At 39.4% G+C, this 21,401-nt stretch overlaps 1 protein-coding gene and 1 non-coding gene across 2 annotated transcripts in view; one reads left to right on the top strand and one right to left on the bottom strand.

Moving 5' to 3' along the window:
• Window positions 1-914: 914 nt before the first annotated feature.
• MPP4 (MAGUK p55 scaffold protein 4) overlaps window positions 915-21,401 on the bottom strand; it is a 38,231-nt gene continuing 17,744 nt past the window's right edge. Inside the window, exons 11-21 of the mRNA XM_030854524.2 lie at window positions 19,213-19,230; window positions 18,428-18,466; window positions 16,279-16,299; window positions 13,265-13,279; window positions 12,090-12,131; window positions 9,956-10,126; window positions 8,076-8,156; window positions 4,903-4,996; window positions 4,402-4,510; window positions 3,260-3,394; window positions 915-1,441 (exon numbers count right to left, since the gene is read on the bottom strand). Of these exons, the coding sequence (XP_030710384.1) occupies window positions 1,250-1,441; window positions 3,260-3,394; window positions 4,402-4,510; window positions 4,903-4,996; window positions 8,076-8,156; window positions 9,956-10,126; window positions 12,090-12,131; window positions 13,265-13,279; window positions 16,279-16,299; window positions 18,428-18,466; window positions 19,213-19,230 (917 nt within the window). The 3' untranslated portion in view covers window positions 915-1,249. The remainder of the gene's footprint in view (window positions 1,442-3,259; window positions 3,395-4,401; window positions 4,511-4,902; window positions 4,997-8,075; window positions 8,157-9,955; window positions 10,127-12,089; window positions 12,132-13,264; window positions 13,280-16,278; window positions 16,300-18,427; window positions 18,467-19,212; window positions 19,231-21,401) is intronic.
• Window positions 2,353-2,456, top strand: LOC115852962 (U6 spliceosomal RNA). Its single transcript, XR_004039338.2, has one exon. It is a non-coding gene; the product is annotated as a U6 spliceosomal RNA (small nuclear RNA).

Raw genomic sequence — 21,401 nt, 5'->3', positions numbered from 1 at the left:
GCCCCCGGGCCGGGTCTCCGCCTGCCCCCGCTTTGCCAAGCTCGGCGTTCCGAGGCGTCGGAGTTACTCACCCGTTTAGCCACCAGGCGCGCGCGCGCGTGTGTGTTGATACAGGCAGTTCTCAGATTCTCTCCAGTTGCGCGCGCGCGTGTGGGTGTGTGGGTGTGGGTGTGTGTGTGTTGATACAGGTAATTCTCAGATTCTCTCCAGTTGCTTGTGTGTGTGTGTGTGTGTGTATGTGTGTTGATACAGGCAATTCTCAGATTCTCTCCAGTTGCTTATCCTCCATCCAAAGAAGCACGGCATAAAATCAAATCCGGGGTCACATGAGTGTTAAAAATGACTTAATTTTCTTCGTTTTGTTTGGTCGGGTTTCTTAGAAAAATAATACTTATTCACTTTAAATTTAAAAGCTACAGATGTTTTGAAGCATACACTCTGTTTTATAGTTAAGAAAGAGCAGAGGGATGGCATGGATGTGGAAAAAGTTAGGGAATGATGCAGAAGATGAACAGATACTAGGGCAAGTTTAGCGACTGGAAGTCTCAGACTTTAGGAAGTAAGAAAAACAAGACTTCGTGGAATAACATCCTCATCCCGTGGTTTTCTCAGATGTTGGTCTCTAGCACTAAAATCCATTGCTCTTTCCTAATTTAGGCATAAATGTAGATACTGGCTTTTGGGAAAATTAATGATTGTTGCAGCCCTGATCACAAGAATACTTTTTCCTTGCAGCCTAATGTGTAAAATGAGAGCAGTGCTGTTTCCGTAAGTTTTGATGTTAGATGTGAAATGTGTATATTAACCCTTCTTTCTTGCAGTTAGTCAACTAGGTACTTTTTGTCAAATCCATACAACAGAAGTTTCATAAGGTAAAATACAGTTTCTGAAATTAAATATGACGTATTTTATTTACGAAAGCTCTTTTTATCTGAATCATACAAAAGCCATGTGAAATCTGTGAAAGGTTCTTTTACTCAGTGACTTAACATTGTTATATTCCTGCCAATTGCTGCATATGAGGTAAAGAAACACATTTTTCCCTGAAAGCCAAATAGATAACTCTACATAACCATACGATACAGGTTGTTTTTTCAAATAAGATTAATTAATGAACTGCAGTACTTTTAAAGTTGCACACATTATAATAGGGCAAATACAATAGTGCTGTTTTAGATTGCAGCTGTTTTTCCAGCTCTCTGTAATAGGTGAACATTGTTACAACTCCAGTATTAAGCAGAAGGCCTCCTTAAGATTCAGTATCAGAGGAAACCCATGTTGCTGGTACCCACTGAGGCTCCTCCTGAGCCTTCTGAACTGCAGACAACAACTGGGCACATGCATCTTGCAAGCTGTCATTCACAATCACATGATCCAAAAACTGGCCAAACTGAGTCTCCATTTTTTGGGCTAAATCCTCCATCTCTTGTAGATCTTCATCCTTTAGGAGAAATAGAAAAATATGCATAGCAAACTTAATGAGACAAATAGAAATAATATGCAGTTTGTAATTGCTGTTACATTCAGTTGTGTAGCTGTTTATAAACACCATTATGTCATATAAATGTCCTCCATTCTAAACCACAAAACGTATGTTTCTATCTTTAGTCTTGCTTAATGTCTCCCAGGTCAGGTTTTCACAAAATTGAGTAACAGTTTGTAGACAGACCAATCCTCTCAACTTCCTATTTGGACTTAAATTATCTTACTCTATTATCTAAACACTTGAAGCTCTCAAACCATATACAACATAAAACCAAAGAAATTTTACCAGTTAAACATAAATAAAACTTAAAACATAAATTTCAAATGAACATTAATCTGATAAGAATGACATTATTTTGCAGATACAAAATGGCCACTTTGCACATGAGGACGGTATGAACTGGTTCTTCGAAATGAGGCATACCTTTATTACTCTTTGCTTCATGATGACTGAATTCACCTATAATATTGTCTATTTCTACTATTGTGAAATGTTTGTTTAGTCAAGGTCATTTGGCCTTCACTTGGCACTAATGCATTAAATCCATTGCTACTATTTTCTTATTTGTCCACAATAATTAAAGTAGTACAACTTATTGCTAATGCAATCATAAACACAAATATAAATACAGGCACTGAGATCTTGTGGCAGTACTCCTTTATAAGATGACCAGAAGCAATTTTGTTAATTTTTTAGATTGCCATAAAAATGAGAACAGAATTTGAAATGCCCATAAGACTCAGAGAATATATCCACAGACTCCACTGTTTGAAATGCAAACTGGAGAATCAAACGTTCATACGGTAGCCATTGACAAAATAATGAAGATAAAAATAGAGAGATAAAGGATAATACAATGATACCTCATGCTCCCATCAGTAACACATATACTAAAATTGGAATGATGTAGAGATTAGCACAGCCCCTATTCAAGGATGACATGCAAATTCGTGGAGCAGTCCATATGTTTAATTTGAGCTTTGCAAGATGAAAAAGTTCTGGAGATCTGCTTCACAATATAAATAGACTTAACACTACTTAACTGTACACTTAAAATGGTTAAGATGGTAAGTTTTGTGTTTTATGTTATATGTTTTTTACCACACACACTTACACGCACACACAAACAAGTGGATGTAATATCTTGATCTAGGTGATGGTTACCTGGGTGCATACACATGTAAAAAGTCATTGAGCTGTACACTTAAGATGTATACACCTTGCTGAATGTATGTTATGATTTAAAATATTTAAAGTGTATTTAACGAAAAAAATATATATGTATATCTGGGAAAAAGAATCACTGATTAATCCCACCTGGCTTGGCCCCTCTATTATTGCTATAATCATTAATAAACATACTTTGTGTTTTAATATATATTTATAAAGGTATCTCATATTACAGTTGAGATAATTAACTAGAGCATTTTAAAGTAAATTCAAATGCTTTTGTAAAGTAAGTAATCTATTTAAAATACACACACCCAATTTCTGTGTGACTGCAAATTGTGGCTTGAGGGCCTTTTTTTTAAAAGCTAAACCCCAAAACAGGAGAAAAAAAATGAGTAGCCTTATAGTATTATTAAACTTTATTTTAATATCTATAAGTGATGTCCAGTAAAAAGGATAAATGAAACAAAAATCATAAATTTTTGTTTCATTAGAAACAAAAATTATATTCCTTAACATAGGGACGCTCTGGAAACAATACAGTAATTTTTTGACTAGGAAAAAAACCCCACAATACACTCATCTATTTCCTCTGTATCTTACCTTGAACTTCATGTCCACAAAGTAGTTTGTAATGATCTTGGCATTTTTCCGAGATTGCTTCATACAACTCATGCTAGATGGCTTTATAAATATGACATAGGGCTTCAGTTCATGGGTTCGAGCCACTTGGATACCCTACACAGAAAAATTAAATGCACATTTAAAAACAGAAGTCCTAGCAACCAAAATATCTCAGTTGGCACAGCATGAGATTGAAGATCTAAAAGCAGAAGTCCTAATTTCCTAGAATCAACATGAATGTTCTCAAAATTTCTAAGAACAGAAATTAGCAGTTATTTTTAACCAGAGTATATTCTCATGTGCTCCCAAGTCCTCAACTCTAAAAAACATTTTAATAATTAAGAGATGGAGTTCTGGAATCAAAATTAAGATCAAATACTGGTTCTTCCTCTTGCTAGCTATGACATCCTTATTGAAATCTGAGAATAGGATTCTATACATGATCTCATGGGGAAAAGACAAGGACAGACTCTCAAGGCCAATCAGCTCTGTTTCACCCTCACTTCCCTTTCTTCTTGCCATTGTCTCAAACCAGATAAAACTGACATCTTCACACTGACCACCAGTTTGACCACCAAGTGAGAACAAATCTCATGTCCCCTGATTTTCTTTAGCACACAAGATATATTTTTACGTGACTACAGAAAATACAAAGAAAATACAGGATTATAAAAATTTGGACTACATGTTGTATGTTTTTTATCTTACCTTAACTCGCTTATTCCTGCTCTATTCCACATATGGTCTCAGGGAGACAGCTATCGATATGAAAACATAGGAACCTCACCTCCTTGTGTAAAACAACATGTTATTCCCTCCACAGGAAGTTACCTTGATGCCTTTGTGATCAAGGTCAAAGGAAGATTCTTAGTTTTCTTTATGGCTACCTGCTCAGTTCTGTTTTGTTTTGTTTTTTTGTCTGAGAAACTAGATTTTTTTCCTCAGCTAAGACAAGATAATGGCAATTGGTCCTTCAAGTAAGATCCTGGTCCTTAGATATGGGAAGTGGTCTTATCCTAACAGAATAAAGTGTCTCAACTACAACCTAAAGCATGTGCATAAAATGGATGACATGCATTCATTACTTTGGGGAGATGGGAAATACACCACCACAGACCCACCTGAGGCTCTAAGTCCATGACACAAATCTTTCCTTCATCAAGGACTGCTTGAACAGCATCCACACTAGTGCCATACAGGTGGCCTTTGTACTCACCATACTCGAGCATCCTGCAAGGGTGGGATAAAGAAAAGAACTGTTGCTACAGGTAAAATATTATTAGTAATAACATAAAGATAAACTCCAACAGAATAGAATAAAATATGTGGACCCTGATGGCACAAAATGAATTAGTGGATGTTTGACAGGAGAACACAAATATGTTAGGATATCTAGGACTTAACTACTTCTTCAAATTCTCTAAAATCTGCAGCTCAGTTCCTCTCCCTCTCCAAACTCAATGATTTGGTGTACTAGTAAATCAATATACATTTCCTTACTTAGTTTTCCAGAAGCAAAAAAAAATTACCCCAGGAGTTTTGGACAATGCATAAAAATAGGGGTTCTATTTTGAATGTTAAACAACCAGAGGGGAGAATCAGATTCTGGACGTCTAGCTTACCTGTGACTATACATGAGGCTTTCAAATGTTTCCTTTGACACATAGTGATACTCACGGCCATCCATTTCATAACTCTTTTTGGAACGAGTAGTATCTGACAAAAAAAGGGAATTTTAAAAAAGATTTTAGAATCTTCAAAATGTTTTACTACCCATATGCATTTGGATAAAGATGTCTGATCAAAATAAATAAATTAATACATAAACGGATAGATAAATTTAATGCTAGAACCAAAAAAGGGAGCCAGACTGGTGATAAGAAAGTAGAAGTTCTCATATCAAAATCAGCTAATCATAAGACTTTGTTAAGTGTTCGTGGTATAAACTAGACCAGAGTGCATTATGGATTAAGCCAAGATAAGAAGGCCCTAAGGGAACTCTTGCTGTTACTTCAGAACAGGAAGTAGTGAAGTATATGTGAGCCCTAAGGTGGCTAAGGCCCCCGGGTAGCAAAACCAGCAATATCTTATGTTTAGGTAATGCATTTCCCAAGATCTCATTTCATCCTTCACATTCGTAGCTAGGTAAAAGGTTATTATCCGTAGTTTACTGGTAAGTAACTGAAGATTTTAGAGAGTAACTAACTTGCTCACAGGAATAAAACAAATGAAAAACAAAGTTGAAAACAAGCACCTAGGTGTCCTGACTCCTCCCAGACTAATGTCTCCTATTATGCCAGATTGTCTCAGATTTGAAATGGAGAAAGCTCATGACAGTCTGCAGTTTTGCCCAGATACATTAATATCCAAGTGAGATGGTGATTAGTTTTAGTGATCTCCAGAAAGGAAAGATTGGTGGAGTCTGGATTCAGTCTGATTCTTTGATATCACCACTTTGATTATAGATTCTTCAGCCTAAATAGTACCTGGTGTAGAACATAGGAGTTCATTTAGTACCTAAAAGTGATTCATTGTCTGCTCATCCATTTATTCAACTAACATATACTGAGTGCCTGTGTTCCCGCTATCATGTTAGGTTCTTAGAACACAAAGATGAATAAGACACGGTTCCAACTCTGTGACCTGTATCTACTGCAAAGTTGCTAGTCCCTTAACCTGTATTACAAAAATTCTCCTTATTCATAAAACAATGTGTATTTGATAAAGTTTAAGGATGAAACAGATCAACATCTGATGATATCAACACATGGAAACAACCAAGTAGCAATCTGAAACAGGCCCTAAATGATAAAAGGAGTTCCAGACATTTCAAGAAGCTCAGAAAGCAAAGGTCATCTGGGGGTCATTTTTGTTTTTTCTTTATTCAAGCCTCTCTTTATATCCTTATAGTTCCTACAGTTATGCCACTTCTCCTATAGCATTTTTGTTTTTGTCTTTTAGCCATGCTGCACAGCATGCGGCATCTTAGTGCCCCAACGAGGGATCGGACCTGCGTCCCCTGAAGTGGAAGCGTGGAGTCTTAACCACTGGACTGCCAGGGAAGTCCCTCTTCTAAAGCTTTGTACTGAAAAAAATTCTAGTTCTCAGGTGATAGTAAATTATGTTAATATAAGCCTAAGATGACCCTTTCTCCTTGGCTTCTGTTGGACTGTATTTTATATGGTAGGTTAAAGTCTGTGAATTGGTGCATAATTCATTTTAAGGCATTCATTTTAAGCTTAAAACTGTTCACTAAATTTAAAAAGCAAAATATGGACGACATATTCCCACTGTGAATGATGGTTATCCAGACAACTAACAATTCTTCTGTGTTCTGTGGGCATTTTATTTTTATCCAGATTATTGAAAATGGTGATTTCTTTATTAGTTTTTGTTTTTGAGGTTAGTGTCCATTCTTACATATGTAAACTGCACTTGGGAGGCACAACCAATGGAATGTGATCATAAAACAACTTTGTTTTCCCTGGCCCTGGATGAAACTCCCGTGACTCTCCTGATGGCTCTTTGGTTTTAAAAAAAGTTCATTACCATTCATGCCAAAAACTCAGCCTCAATTTAATAATTAAAATTCTGTTCCCATGTAATAATCGAAATTATGAACTTCATTTATATTTTAGGCTTCTTCTCCCCACAACGGGCTCAGACTGGCCTCACCCAGGGAAGCCTGCCATCAGAGAAGTCAGAAGTCAGGAAAGTGAGTTTGATTCAGTTCTTCTCTTCCCTTTCATTGCATTTCTACTTCTCCTCCCCCAATTTTATAACTCTGCAAGGCTAGAGGGCAGAGAGAGAGAGGAGAGGTGAGCAGCACAGGAAAATTCTTACTTTAATTGATGCAGATGCTGGTTGCTCTTGGCTCCTTTTAGACCTGGCAGATGTTTAAATCTGGCTCTTTATCTCCTAGAGGATGTAGTGGCTTATTTTGCAGAGGCTACCACCACCACCAGCGCTGCTGCATATCCCAAATCCATCTCTATTCCACCTAGCCATCTGTGATTTCTTCCACACCCTCGGGTATCTGGGGGTTCAGTTTTGGCCTCCTTTTACAGAGGCTTCCTCTTGGGCAAGAACCAAGACAACCCCAGGCTGACTTTCTTCCACGTCATCCACCCAGATCTGGTCCTTGGGAAAAATCACAACTCTTTTCCTGTGACAGACTCTAAAAGGGCAGCTACCTCCCAAAATATAGCCTTTGGCCACTTCCTCTAAGCTCTCATCCTTTAGATTTTTCAGATATAATTCTGACACCAGTCTTCTGTGTCTCCCAAACAGCAGGGAACACATATTAAGCTCTTTAAGTGGTTTTCCTAACTTCTTCTCTCTTACCTTGAGGTGAAGGGGAAGCACCCACACCCACATGCTCCTCCAGCTTGGATGGTATAATACTTATAGTTTATATAAAATTATATGTGCATGTATTAAAATTTAAAATATGATAAAGCATTTAAAAAGCCAAGCATACCGCCAGAAAGATAGTAAGTACTGAATGAATGTTATCCATTACTGCTAAATATTTAGTTTCCCTGAAAGGTTATCTACATGATTGCTAAAAAATGAAAAGAAGAGTCATCTTTTAAAAGCCTAGCTAAGCTACACGCTAGTAAATCAATTTCCTCTATTAAAATAAATATAGTTAGAAATATTGAGGACTATCTCTTGTGTCTTATATTCTTACAACAAAGATGGTATAACATAGTTAAGTGAGATGAGTACATCTGCAGAGGCAAAGAAAGTTCTACCAAAACATGAACCCCTATGAAAGAAAAAGTAAACGTACGTGGCACAGCACTTTGAAAACGGTTCGGATCAAGTTCAATGAGTTGTCTCCTCAGTTCATTTACTCCAACACCAGAAGGTCCTAAACACAAAACACCACATATGGAAATTATTAGAGGTGGATAAGTAGAGTTACATGATGAAATCATCACTTCAGTCTTCCTGTTGAAGACACTTGAGAGCACATGGTATTGGGGAAATAACATAGTTTCCATTCTCATGAATTGAAATAAACTCTTCCCAGAAAACTCTTGGGAATTTTCTTGGTGACCCATGGAATAACCCACACTTCTCCAACATTCAGAAATGAGGTAGGGAATTGCAGGAACCTGTCACCCCAGCAAACTTCGTCTAATGTTGGATATTCAGAATTCTCTGGCCTCGAGTCAGATCATTTGAGACAAGCTGCCTTTTCTCTTCCCATGAAGTTCCTATCACATCACAACCAGCTTCCACAATTACAGAATTCAGGGACACATCTCCTGACAGATGGTGGAGTCAGCACCCCCATGTGCAACTGGAGAAAGGGCTGGCTTCATGAGCAGAGAACTGTGTGGTCCACAAGCCCATGCTTAGGCTACTGCGCTTGGTTTAATGCTCTTCTGCTCCCACATTGAAATTCTCAATCATTTTTGAATAAGGGGCTTTTGCATTTTTATTTTGCCCAGCATCCTAAAAATTCTGTAGCTGGTCCTGGCTGTAAGGTATGTTGTTCTGCTCCAAAGGGGGCTGCCTTGATCACAACTGGAATACACAGAGAAGATGGCAGTAAGAGGTAAGTTCCTACTGCTGCAGTAACCAGCTTTGCAGAGATCTTCGTCACAAAGTAGATCATCTCAGGGCTTCCCTGGTGGCGCAGTGGTTAAGAATCCGCCTGCCAATGCAGGGGACACAGGTTCAAGCCTTGGTCCAGGCAGCTCCCACATGCTGTAGAGCAACTAAGCCCGTGCGTCACAACTACTGAGCCTGCGCTCTAGAGCCCAGAAGCCACAACTACTGAGCCCACGTGCCACAGCTACTGAAGCCCACGCACCTAGAGCCCATGCTCCGCAACAAGAGAAGCCACTGCAATGAGAAGCCCGTGCACCGTAGGGAAGAGTAGCTCCAGCTCGCTGCAACTAGAGAAAGACAAGAGTGCAGCAGCAAAGACCCAACACAGCCAAAAATACATAAAGTAAATTTTTTGAAAAAGTAGATCATCCCAGCACTATTTGCCCTGTTCTTCAGCACCAAAGATACAGTCCAGAAGACTTTTAGGCATTTCTAAAGGAGATGGTTACAAATTTCTTAAGGGAATGAATCTTAAGCATTTTTATTTCTAATATAGACTAATGATCCAGTCTGGGGGGAAACATTCATCTATGCTTATAGAACAAACTCTAAACCAGATACTAAAAAAAAATCTCGCTTATAACCTAATCATACTACATCTTATTACACAGGTTCATATACACCATGGCATACTGCATTCAACTGTAGACAATTAAAGTATGATCCATAACGTTTTATTTATAAACACACATAAAAAACAAGCTTTATTTATTTAATTTTTTTGCAGTACGCGGGCCTCTCACTGTTGTGGCCTCTCCCGTTGCGGAGCACAGGCTCCACACGCCCAGGCTCAGTGGCCATGGCTCACGGGCCCAGCCGTTCCGCGGCATGTGGGATCCTCCCGGACCGGGGCATGAACCCGCGTCCCCCCAATCGGCAGGAGGACTCTCAACCACTGCGCCACCAGGGAAGCCCAGGCTTTATTTTTTTTTAAGGTGTTTATATGCAGGTCCATAAAGACTCTTACTGTTACCACTACTCCCAATGCAAGACTACTGAATCCAGGAGAGCCTCGCCATGGATGAGGAGACACTGCCTTCGGGGACATACCCACAAGCACGATGAGGCGGTGCTTGTCTGCAGGGCGTCGCTGGTACCGCACCACCTCCTCGTACGGGGCGCCCGCTGCACCGGAGCAGGTGCTGGCGCCGAATACCTTGGCTCGCAGCTGGCTGAGGTGGGACCAGCGGCGGCAGAGGCGCATGCTGCGACGGAAACCGGCTGCGAGGGAAGAAATGCACAGGACGTGAGACCCAGGGCAGAAGAGGTCGCTTCCTGTCTCACACCGGAAGGAGCATGTGGTGATTGTGATCCGGAAGAGTTAATTAACACACATCTGTCTGAAGGTAGAAGATAGGAAGCCATACAAAGGAAAACAGCAAAATGCCCCCATGTGACCTCTAAGTTGCGTCCAGCGCCTGCTATGTGCCGGGCATTGGTGCTGGGGATACAGTGGTCAACTAAACCAAGCCCATTTCCTCATGGAATTTACATTTTATGCAGGAGGAGAGAGAAAAATAAACTGCAACAAAAATAAGTGCTTAGAAGAAGGGTAAGTGGATAGTGACCGGGATGCTTTTTCAGGTTGGAGGTTCATTTAAGCGTCTCTGAAAAGTCAACATTGAGCAGGGCTCTGAATGATGTAACGGAGCCAGGTGAGGAGGCGTCTGTGGGGAAGAGCAGTCCAGGCTGAGGAAACAGCATTGCAAAGGTGCAGAGAAAGGATCTTGCTTGGAGTGCTTGAGGAAGATAAGGAGGCCTGTGTACTGAGGGGCAGTGAGCAGTAGGGAGAGTGGTAGGAAATGGGGTTGGAAAGGAAGCCAGGAGGCCACACGGAGACTTGGTCAAGTGTTGGATTGTGGTCAAAGTGGGATGGGAAGTCGCTGGACGGTGGAGGGTTGGGTGTGCCATGATTTGATTTATGTTTCAGGTGGATACACTTAGACACAGGCAGGTTAGGTGGTTGCCCACCACTGTGTGCTCAGTAGCAGAGTTGGACATCTTAGTGGTGATTTCCAAACTCCTAAATCCCACATAATCTGCCTACTGAATCACAGGGCTTTCTGGTATTTCAGAGCCATTCCCCGGTCCTGTCAGAAGATGGAGCTAGGGACTATATGTGAATATATAAATACACACACATTTACAGTGCTTGTATCTATATGTGTTGAACACCATGAGTTCACACCAATGCCTACAATGCCAGTTCGACACTACAGTTTTCATTCTAGCCTGCCTCCATTCCATATGGGTAACTCCTTTCTCTAAGAGTGGGAAATCTAGCTCTTATTCGCCTCAGTACATTTACTTACTGTATCAATTAACAGCACCTGGGCAGGATGGGGGACGCATAGTATCCAGCAGCCTGGCAGGAAGTGCCAAGCCCAAACTAGGTAAGGGGGGCATAGTTATAGAGGCTGTGAGGTGTCAGGACCCAAGTGGTGGCAGCTGCCCCACTCACTTTGGCTCCAACGACCTGCTCCAGGCTGCCATCACCCCTGCCGTGATGCCTTCCCCACGCTGCTCAAGCTCTGATGCCCCACTCTAGACTGCTTCTTCTCCACATTTGTGTAGATGCCTACCCTACTCAACCTGCCTAATGGCTTTTGGGCTGAATTATTCTGGAAGGGATGCAGAAAAATGGCCCCATTTTTTTTAAAGCTCCCCAGTGATTCCAATGTGCATCCAGACCTGGGGACCAACATTCTGCTTTACAGACCCTGCAGCCCTGCTGTTTTCCCACTGTCTCACATGAGGAGGAAGCCCAGCATGGTTTTAAATGAATGGTGAAGGTGCCTGGTCTTTCAGAAAGCTCTGCTCAGCTCATGGAAACATGAACATAAAAAATAAGTGTAGTGGTCAGAGAATTGGTCTCTTTAGAGTCAGGTGAATACATTATGGAACAGACTGGAAGAAAACAAAAGACTTGTGTTTGATGAATAATTAGGAGATATCCAATATAAACCAGATGAATTACAATAAATGATCAACACATCAGAATACTGATTATTTTTTTAAATAAGGATAGAGAGAAACCAGAACAAGGAACAAGTTTGGGAACATCCATCAGCAAAAGAAGCTTTCAGAAGAGTCGGGCTCATTCATAATTCATATAATAAGTTATATTCATATGAATATAACTTAGCAAGTGACAAAGACCCACCTTTTATTAATCATTACCTACCAATATAGAACTTCTGGCCATAGCCAACGAATTCCTCCTTGTCTGTAACACAGCAAATGGCAGGAACAGAATATGGCAGAGGAGAACGAGAACTTTACTTAGAATGGATGCATGAAATTATCTTCAAATCTTCAAGAGACACTATTTCAGTAGATGGCAGCACAGCTGACTTTATCCTTGAGTGCCTTATTAAAAAACGTCCTAAGCACTTTCCATCCTATCACATGCACCAAACTATATAGAGACACTATCCAGAAATTTAGCAATACACTGAATGTATTCTGTCTAGTATGGTTGGAACAAAAAACTATCATAGTCTTCTTTAAAGTTATAAGAAAGATATTGAGTCATAGTAAAAACATAAATTTGGGTATGCATTTTTAAATGTACCCAAAGAAAACAGATTTTCAAAAAAGGAAACATATAAACTGGTCTTGGCTTTAACTCATAGATATGGTGTTCTGTAGGTCCTATAATTAATCTCTTTGTTAGAAATGGGTTTTTATTCTTTTCCCTTATGAGGTGGTTCATTCTGTATGAAATTAGTATTTGTTTTATGGCTGCAAATTGTTTCTGACTGTCCAGGACTCTGAGAGACAAAAGTTAGGAAAACTGTGCCCAGCAGTAACATCTAGAGCTTGTTTAAACTTCTGTCTCTGCTTCCACTGGGGTCTCAGAAAAATTGTCCAAAACTCTGGGAAAAAATATTATAAAAATATCATTTTCAAATTACTTTTTACTAACATGTATTCTTTTTCACTTACACAACTCTGTTCTGATCATCGAAATAATATAGAAAGAGCATTTGTTCATAGAATGAACGGACATATACCTTCCTTCCTTAAGCTTTGTGTTTAAACACCCATTTTAAAATATAAAGAAAACACACCAATATCAATTCCATCTTCTGGTAAGTAAGCATATTTTTCTAACTGAAAATTGGAGATAAGTTTAAAAGGAAATGTTTACTTAGGGATACAGTAATAAAGTTTAATTACTTTCATTGTTCATTTAAAAATATTCTCTATGACATTGTATATCTCATCACTGATTTCACCCTTAAAATATCATATCTTATCTTAAAATATATCCAGTCAAGTATTCATATTGAGGCACTGAAAGATCTCAAACAGAGCTCTATTTGGCTTATCAAGGACATAAAAATGAGTAGTCACCTTCTGAAAGTTCCTCTGGAGATTTGGATAAGTGAAGAAACAGACATGAAAAAGTTAAGCCTTTGAGAAGATCAAGTTGGCAAAATAAAGACAAATAACAATGACGACAAATGACACAAGTGAGGCATTCATGTCACCCTTAGAGAAAGTTGTAACCTGGGCAAGACCTGCCAAGGCAAATGAACAACACACAACTGGAAACTCAGAAACTCGTTGGACCTGCCTCTGCTGCCCAGCAGACAGTAACTTTTCCTGCAAGTTGCTTATCTAGACTCTCCTTGAAGGCTTTCTATCCATGCAGACTCCTCTCTACTTGGTTGGCAAAGAATGGGCTTGAAAGAGAAATTTTCAAGGCAACCGATTTGAGCCTCTTCTTCCCTTCTCTCCCAGAGGCCATCTAGCTGCAACCCTGTGAAGGCGAGGAAGTGGTGGAAGGGCCACTGGGGAAGCTCTGCAACAAGTGTTCTCATTCCTTACCTGTCCGGGTCCAGTCACACATTTCCATCTCCAGCTGGTCCCTTGAAGACAGGTGCAACTGAACACAGAGTGTATTGTTTTCTTTGTTTTCTAGATATCTCGAAACATCCATCACCCCTGTTTTTGTTTGTTTGGTTTTTGTTGGGGGGTGTATGTTTTTATCTGTTTTTTAAAATGGCATTCCTAATTAGACTATACCATCCAGAAAGCTCCAAAGAGGTCACATGATACTTCATTCAGAGAAGAGTTGGGACCAAAACTGAAGAAACTTAACTGCCCATTAAATGCTCTAAGTAACAGAATTAAGCATCATGAATGACTGTCGTTATTTATTTAGAAAAAATGCCAGCTGGGTGCCAGTTGTTCCTTAACTGAGCTCCCAAGTGAGCTGGATTCAGAATAATGTACTTGAGAGTTCTCACTCTTTCAACAAAGAGGAGTCCAGAAGGAGTGCTTTGCAGTAACTAAGGGCAGCTGCACACTTTCCTCTGCAGTGCTGTTATTAGAGAACTAGCTGCTGATTGCCCCTATTACTTCTTCATTAAAATGCTGGCTAACACTCATGCACTTACATTCTAAGCACTTTACTTATATAAATTATTTTTCCCACTTTAGACGTGGGCACCTGAAGGGCAGAGAGGTTACGTGACAGATGACCCCTGGCTAGTTGGACCAGGATTCATGCTTGGAGAATCCAGCTCCAGTCCATGGCATTGACCACTGCAACATTGTCTCTCCTTTCACAGACATCACAATACCTCTAAGCCTCAACCACAACTTTGGCATGTAGAGTGTCTCCCAACAAAATGATGCGTTGAACAGAGCAAAGAAGGATGACTATAATCCAGGGGAATTAAAAATTAAACCAATCCCAAACATTGAACCAAGTGTAGATCATTAAATTACCCCTAACAGGAAATTCCTTGGCAGTCCAGTGGTTAGGACTTGACGCGTTCACTGCCGTGGCTCGGGTTCAGTCCCTGGTCCGGGGACTAAGAAACTTAGATCCCACAAGCTGGGCAGCAGTGTAGGGGCCGGGGGGAAGGTTACCCCTAACAAGCCAACTATCTAATTGAAAATAGGAAATTTAGAAGCAACATAAATGGTACATAAATAATTTAGGTGAGTAGTTCCCAACTCCATGTGTCTCAATACATTTTTTTTTAAGATTTTTTTTATGTGGACCATTTTTAAACTCTTTATTGAATTTGTTACAATATTGCTTCTGTTTCATGTTTTTGATTATTTGGCGGTGAGGCATGTGGGATCTTAGCTCCCCAACCAGGAATTGAACCCACACCCCCTGCACTAGAAGGCGAAGTCTTAACCACTGGACCGCTAGGGATGTCCCAATGCTATCTTCCATTATAACTAATATTTATAACAATCTCTCTAAGCTTAAAAAATGAAATTCATAGATATATTCTAACACATCATTTTAAAACAGCAACGTAATGCTCTAACTGTAATGTAAAGGAAAATTAAAAGGAAGTAATTTATGTTTTAAAAGTACGTGTTTCAAAAAGTATATATTTCAAAATATAAATCTTTGGGCATGGCTTCTCTAGAAGACATAAACTATTAGATGCTTATACCTACTTATACTGAAGAAGCATGGATTTAAAGGAAGTGAGAAGATCAGAAAATAGTCCTTATATGAAGTATAGAAAAATAGAAGAGCAAAGTAACGAGTGGAGACTAGAACAAAGAGTGTTCTGATAACAGACCAGATTTATTGGTATATATGGGAAAGAGGGAAATTGCCTTAACTGAGGTAGGTGTAATATGCCAAAGCGCTGATGAAATGGAGAAAATGAGGAAACATCATACACTTGGAAGCAAGTTAGTAATGTTAACATGCTCCAAAAGGCTGCCAGTTTTTCAAAATACTCCATGGGACTTACTTTGTTACTAATAACGTCAACATTACGTTGAGGAACAGACACTTGATTATACCATGTGTCATCAATAATGGCAATAACATATTAAAGAAAAAGAAAATAATTGGTTTGGTATAGATACCTCACTTTCCAGTTGATTTAATATCAGTATGGATTAGAATGTGTGGAATAAATTATTCGGTAATTTCAAGGCAATGTCTTTATTCTGTTTAAATGTCTCTCTCCATAATGACTGTCTTCTAAACCAATGAGCTTTTCATGTTACATCTTGTGAAAACTTACATCACTGTTGTGTACTAAAGAACTACTTACTCAGATTCCTAATGAGTTTTGTCTAGCAGGACATTCAGGACATCATGCAGGATGGTCTCACACACAGCAGGTCATCTAGCATCCCTGACTCCCACCAGCTAAAGGCCAGTAGTGTCCCCAATCAATGTGACAACCCAAAAATGCCCCCATAGGGTTCCAAAATGTCCCTAATGAGAAGCACTGCGTATGGTGAAGTTTACAATATCTCATGACTATACTGTTGATGTCTTTAAGCAATTATTGTGTCATTAAAAGTGTTTAAGTTATACCAACATTTGGAATATACATTTAAAAATCAGTATAAAATATTCATGTTTTATTTACCAGATTCAAATGTTTCTTCATCTATGGTTTTCCACGGAGGCAAAAAACCAAAAGTATAGTTACATTACTATCCATACTGAGTCTATAGTTCAACAGTCTAATTCCCTGACCCTACGATTCTGCACACACACCACTTTTAAAATGTTTTTCCTAAATCAAGGCCAACTCAGTGGTGTGTCTGTGGCATATAAAGCCTTAAATGAGTATATATAAGCAGTGGGGCTGTGAGGACAAGAAGGGGTTCAGCAGGAGCTTAAAATAAATAAATAAAATCATAAAATAGAAAAGAATAAATAAAATTAAATTAAAAAGAAGCTCAGAGGGAAGGAAAAGGTGGAATGTCATGGTAAACACCAATAGATGGTTGGATTCTATACAGCTTTGCTGCTAGAGGGTTGCTTGAAGCTTTGGGGGGTCCCTAAGCAAGGGGAGTGTGGCTAGAAGAAGGAGCATATGAATGGCCTGGTTGGGTTAGGGTTGTTTAGGTGACTGAGAGATACCTGAGATAAACCAAGTCCCTCATCAGTTAAAATGATTCTCGTTAGTGTTTTAGAGAGACATTAAGCATAAAAAAACTAGAATTTATATGGAGAGCAATTAGAAATATATAGCAATGTTACCAACACACACATCCTTACATCAGGCAATGCTGCATCTAAGGTATACACACATTTGTGAAACGATATATTTAGCATTGTTTATAATAGAAAAGATTGGACATAATTCAAATGTCTACCAATAAGTGATTATATAAATGCACAATAACTTATTTAGCCAATAAACCGTTTAAAATACATGAGGAGGCTCTTTATGTACTACGATGGAATCATCTCCAGGATGTGTATTATTAAGTAAAAAAGCCAGGAACGGAACAGTGTATATAGCATACCATCAAAGAGTACATGCACTTGTGTTTTAAAAAGAAGTGAGAATGAGGGTGTGGGAGAGGAGAAAAAAATATACATCGTTGCACAGAATATGTCTGGAGGGATGCCCAAGAAACTGAGAGCATTTACTGCCTCAAGAAAGAAAACTGAGTAGGGGAACAGGAAGAGAGGGAATTTTGCTGAATATACTTTTGTAGTTTTTGAATTTTAAATATGTGAATGTGTTACCTAATAAAAAATTTTAATTAAAATTACAGAAGGGAAATGAATAGTACTGCAAGTTAAAAACAAAAAACCCAGGATGTGTACTTGGTAAAATAAATATAATGTCAGCATTATTCTGTAGTTGTTCTGGGAAATACATGTAAATCTTTGAAATACCCAGTATTTAAACATTTCATATCATTATTTAATGTCTAAAAACTAGATTAACCCATAAAGCCAAGACAAAGTCACCTATCAGACTAAAGACTCTTCAACTAGTCTTCCAACAAAATCCTAGTGATTCTTGAACCAATCTTAGTTCTGCCACTAAATTTGAAAAATCTTCTCCCAATTTCCAAAAAAAAAATCTAAGAACAGAAATGTGAAGTATTTCTCAGAAATTTGGAACACATGACTATTGATCTATACTAGAATCTACCAGAAAATGGTATCAAACAATAACAAAATAGATATTTTGCTTTTTAAAAATCTGATATCTCAGGCTTCCCTGGTGGTGCAGTGGTTGAGAGTCCGCCTGCCAATGCAGGGAACACGGGTTCGTGCCCCGGTCCGGGAGGATCCCACATGACGCGGAGCGGCTGGGCCCGTGAGCCATGGCCGCTGAGCCTGCGCGTCCGGAGCCTGTGCTTCGCAACGGGAGAGGCCACAGCAGTGAGAGGCCCGCGTACCGCAAAATAATAATAATAATAATAAAATAAATAAATAAAAATTTAAAAATAAAAATCTGATATCTCAATATTTTATAGTATTTCACAATGTAACACCTGAGTGTTACTGTGTGTTCCTGTGATCATTTCCAGAATACTGCTTTCTAGAACACTTTCTAAAAGGTTGGTCTGAAGCATGGAGACATTCCTGCAGCTGTGCTTCCCTTCCATGTGTCAGAACCACAGAAAAAGGCTGCGGTGGGGGATTTATTTTACACATTTCTTCCAGAAAATAGGCCTGTGGCCCCTTTGACTGACTGCTTCAGGAAATCTATAGCTGAGCTGCTTCATATTTCTCCTGGTGGTAAATGTATCAAGAGGAAATGCTACCTGCTTCCACACATTTCTCGTCGATCTTCATGTCATCTTCTATAAAAGAGCATAGAAAGGGAAAACTTGAAGTTAAAATGTTAGTATCACAAATGAAATTCCCTATGTATAGGCTTATGGCCTTTCCAATTTCAGGGATGAAATGTGGATGGTGGCAAAGGGGACTGCTCTTCTCTCTTCTTTTCCCCTCTCCACAAGTAGACAGCGTCTTGCTTTCTTGCTTGTGTGTGTGTGTTTGGCATCATAATGAGTCATCTTGGTGTCTGAGCATGGAGAAGGGGAGAGGTAATAACTGGAGGCCCCATTTGCCCCTGATGTAGTGCCCTTCAGACAGAGAGCAGCTTTAATCCAGACCACAGCTGTTTGCAACTTCTGACAATGTTCTTACCTTATCAATCTTTTCATCCATACAATGGGAACAATAACAATTCCATTACAGGGTTATTTTTAGACATTGTGTACAAAGCAGTTGAAACAAAACAGAGGATCAGTTTCACAACTTTCATTGAATTCTTACCATGTGCTGTGTTAGATTCTGGGGCTGCCTGTAAATGTTGGTTCTCTTTTCTTCTTTTCCTCTCAGTGTTAAGAACAATTACACAGTGTGTGTTCTTTTGACTGACATCTTTTTATAAATTAGGGTATTAGTGATTAGCACACTATGAGGCACACAGGAAGAGCTTAATAAATAGCTGAATTGAAATTGAAGTGAATTAAGAAAACTATAGGAAATTTCTAGGAGGCTTTGGAGATGAGTTTTTTTCCCCACAAATACTATTTCTTACCTTCTTCCATAGAAATCGCTGGGTACAGAAAAATGATTGAAGCAGGGGAAAAAAGAGAGAGCGAGCACAATAGTTTATGCTATAGTTTATCAGATTAATTTACCTACAGTAAGAAAAGCAAAGTGCCAGAATTATTCTCTAAAAATTCAATGGAGATTTAGTAACAAAATGATAAGTGAATATCCTATAGAAACCAATAAATTTATGAGCCTTGTTGGAAATGGGATCTATTTGCTTCTGGCAAATCCAATTCCCTTGTATCCCAATAAGCTCTGTAAGAGTTGCATTCTATTCATTTCTGAATTAATGCGCTTATTATTTATTCATTATATTTTAGGAACTCAAATCTTGAATGGAAAGAAGGAAAGAAAGAGAGAGAAAGGGAGGAAGAAAGGAAGGAGGAGAGAAAGGAAGGAGAGAGAGAGAGGAGGGAGGGAAAGAAAGAGGGATGACAATTACAAGTGCATCTTCAGTAAATAACTTTTTAATAACATCTGTAAACTAACATACGCCTGGAATTTTTCAATAACTCTTGAGTAATAAAGTTGCCTATACATCCTGAGTAGTAACCCTTTCCTGAGATTTTTTTTCCCATGGTAACATTCAGGCAGAACAGAAAGATACAAAATAATATTTATTTGAAATATCATCTACAACAGTTAAAAAGAAATGACCTGATAGTTTAGAAAATGATGTGCTCCATGAGAAACATCCCTGGGGCTTTCCTGGTGGCACAGTGGTTGAGAATCCGCCTGCCAATGCAGGGGACATGGGTTTGATCCCTGGTTCAGGAAGATCCCACATGCCGCGGAGCAACTAAGCCTGTGCACCACAACTACTGAGCCTGAGCTCTAGAGCCCGTGAGCCACAACTACTGAGCCCGTGTGGCACAACTACTGAAGCTCGTGAGCCCTAGAGCCTGTGCTCTGCAACAAGAGAAGCCACCGCAATGAGAAGCCCCCGCACTGCCATGAAGAGTAGCCCCTGCTCGTCACAACTAGAGAAAGTCTGCATATAGCAACAAAGACCAACGCATCCAAAAATAAATAAATTAAATAAATAAATTTAAAAAAAAGAAACATCCCTGTGAGAGGTGACCCTTTAACTCAGTGGCTCCATACTTGGGGTTCCTGGACTCAGAGATTTGTAAGGATAATAATATGTGGCTGCAAACTCTTTTCAGGATGGACTTTGCACAATTCTAATAGAAATGGCACATAAGCTATGCAAGCAAGTTAGATGTCAACCCATGGCCCTACTATTTATCAGATATTGGTTAGAAGCTTAGCACTTTCACATGCCTTTGATAAATAGAATAGGAAAATGGGTTAAAGAAGTACTTCAATCTGGTTTGATAAACAAACTTTTCAAAGCACAGGGGAAATAACTAAAATATCACTATGAAGATTATATCATGACAAATGTTTCTGATAAAATGTCAAGTTAAAGAAAAAAGATAAAAAATAGTATTGCAGGGCTTCCCTGGTGGCACAGTGGTTGAGAATCTGCCTGCCAATGCAGGGGACACGGGTTCGAGCCCCGGTCTGGGAAGATCCCACATGCCACGGAACAACTGGGCCCGTGAGCCACAACTACTGAGCCTGCGCGTCTGGAGCCTGTGCTCCACAACAAAAGAGGCTGCGATAATGAGAGGCCCGCGCACCCCGATGAAGAGTGGCCCCCACTTGCCGCAACTAGAGAAAGCCCTTGCCCAGAAACGAAGACCCAACACAGCCAAAAATTAATTAATTAATTAATTAATTTAAAAAAAGTAGTATTGCAACTGTTACTGTAACCATGTAAAATATGGTTCTATAACTGGAAGACAGTATGAAAATATGGTCAGTGTAAAGGAATTTTAAGAGTGTTTTCTTTCAAAAATATCTCTATAGTTGTCATCATATCTTTTCAAGGGAAAAAATAATAATTTTTGGCTTAGAGAATTGAGAAGTAAAGTGGATGAGGCAAATCTATGTTTACTTTAGTGCCCTCCCAGCCTCCTGTCCGTGCCCCTCTCCCTCTCCCTCCTCCGGGCACCTCTTCCCCTTCTGTAACTCCTGCCAGAGAGCATTTCAGACGGTCCTTGATCAGCAGGTTCTAGCTGGGCTCTATGAGCTACTGACACCCTTCATTAAGGCTGTAAGTCGTTCACAAGCATTCGCCACCATGAATCCCTTTGCTGACCATTC

Source organism: Globicephala melas, chromosome 7 (assembly GCF_963455315.2).
Source record: "Globicephala melas chromosome 7, mGloMel1.2, whole genome shotgun sequence".
NCBI classification, from domain to species: domain Eukaryota; kingdom Metazoa; phylum Chordata; class Mammalia; order Artiodactyla; family Delphinidae; genus Globicephala; species Globicephala melas.
Note: the sequence above shows the minus strand (reverse complement) of the source record. Positions and strands in the feature narration are given on the sequence as shown.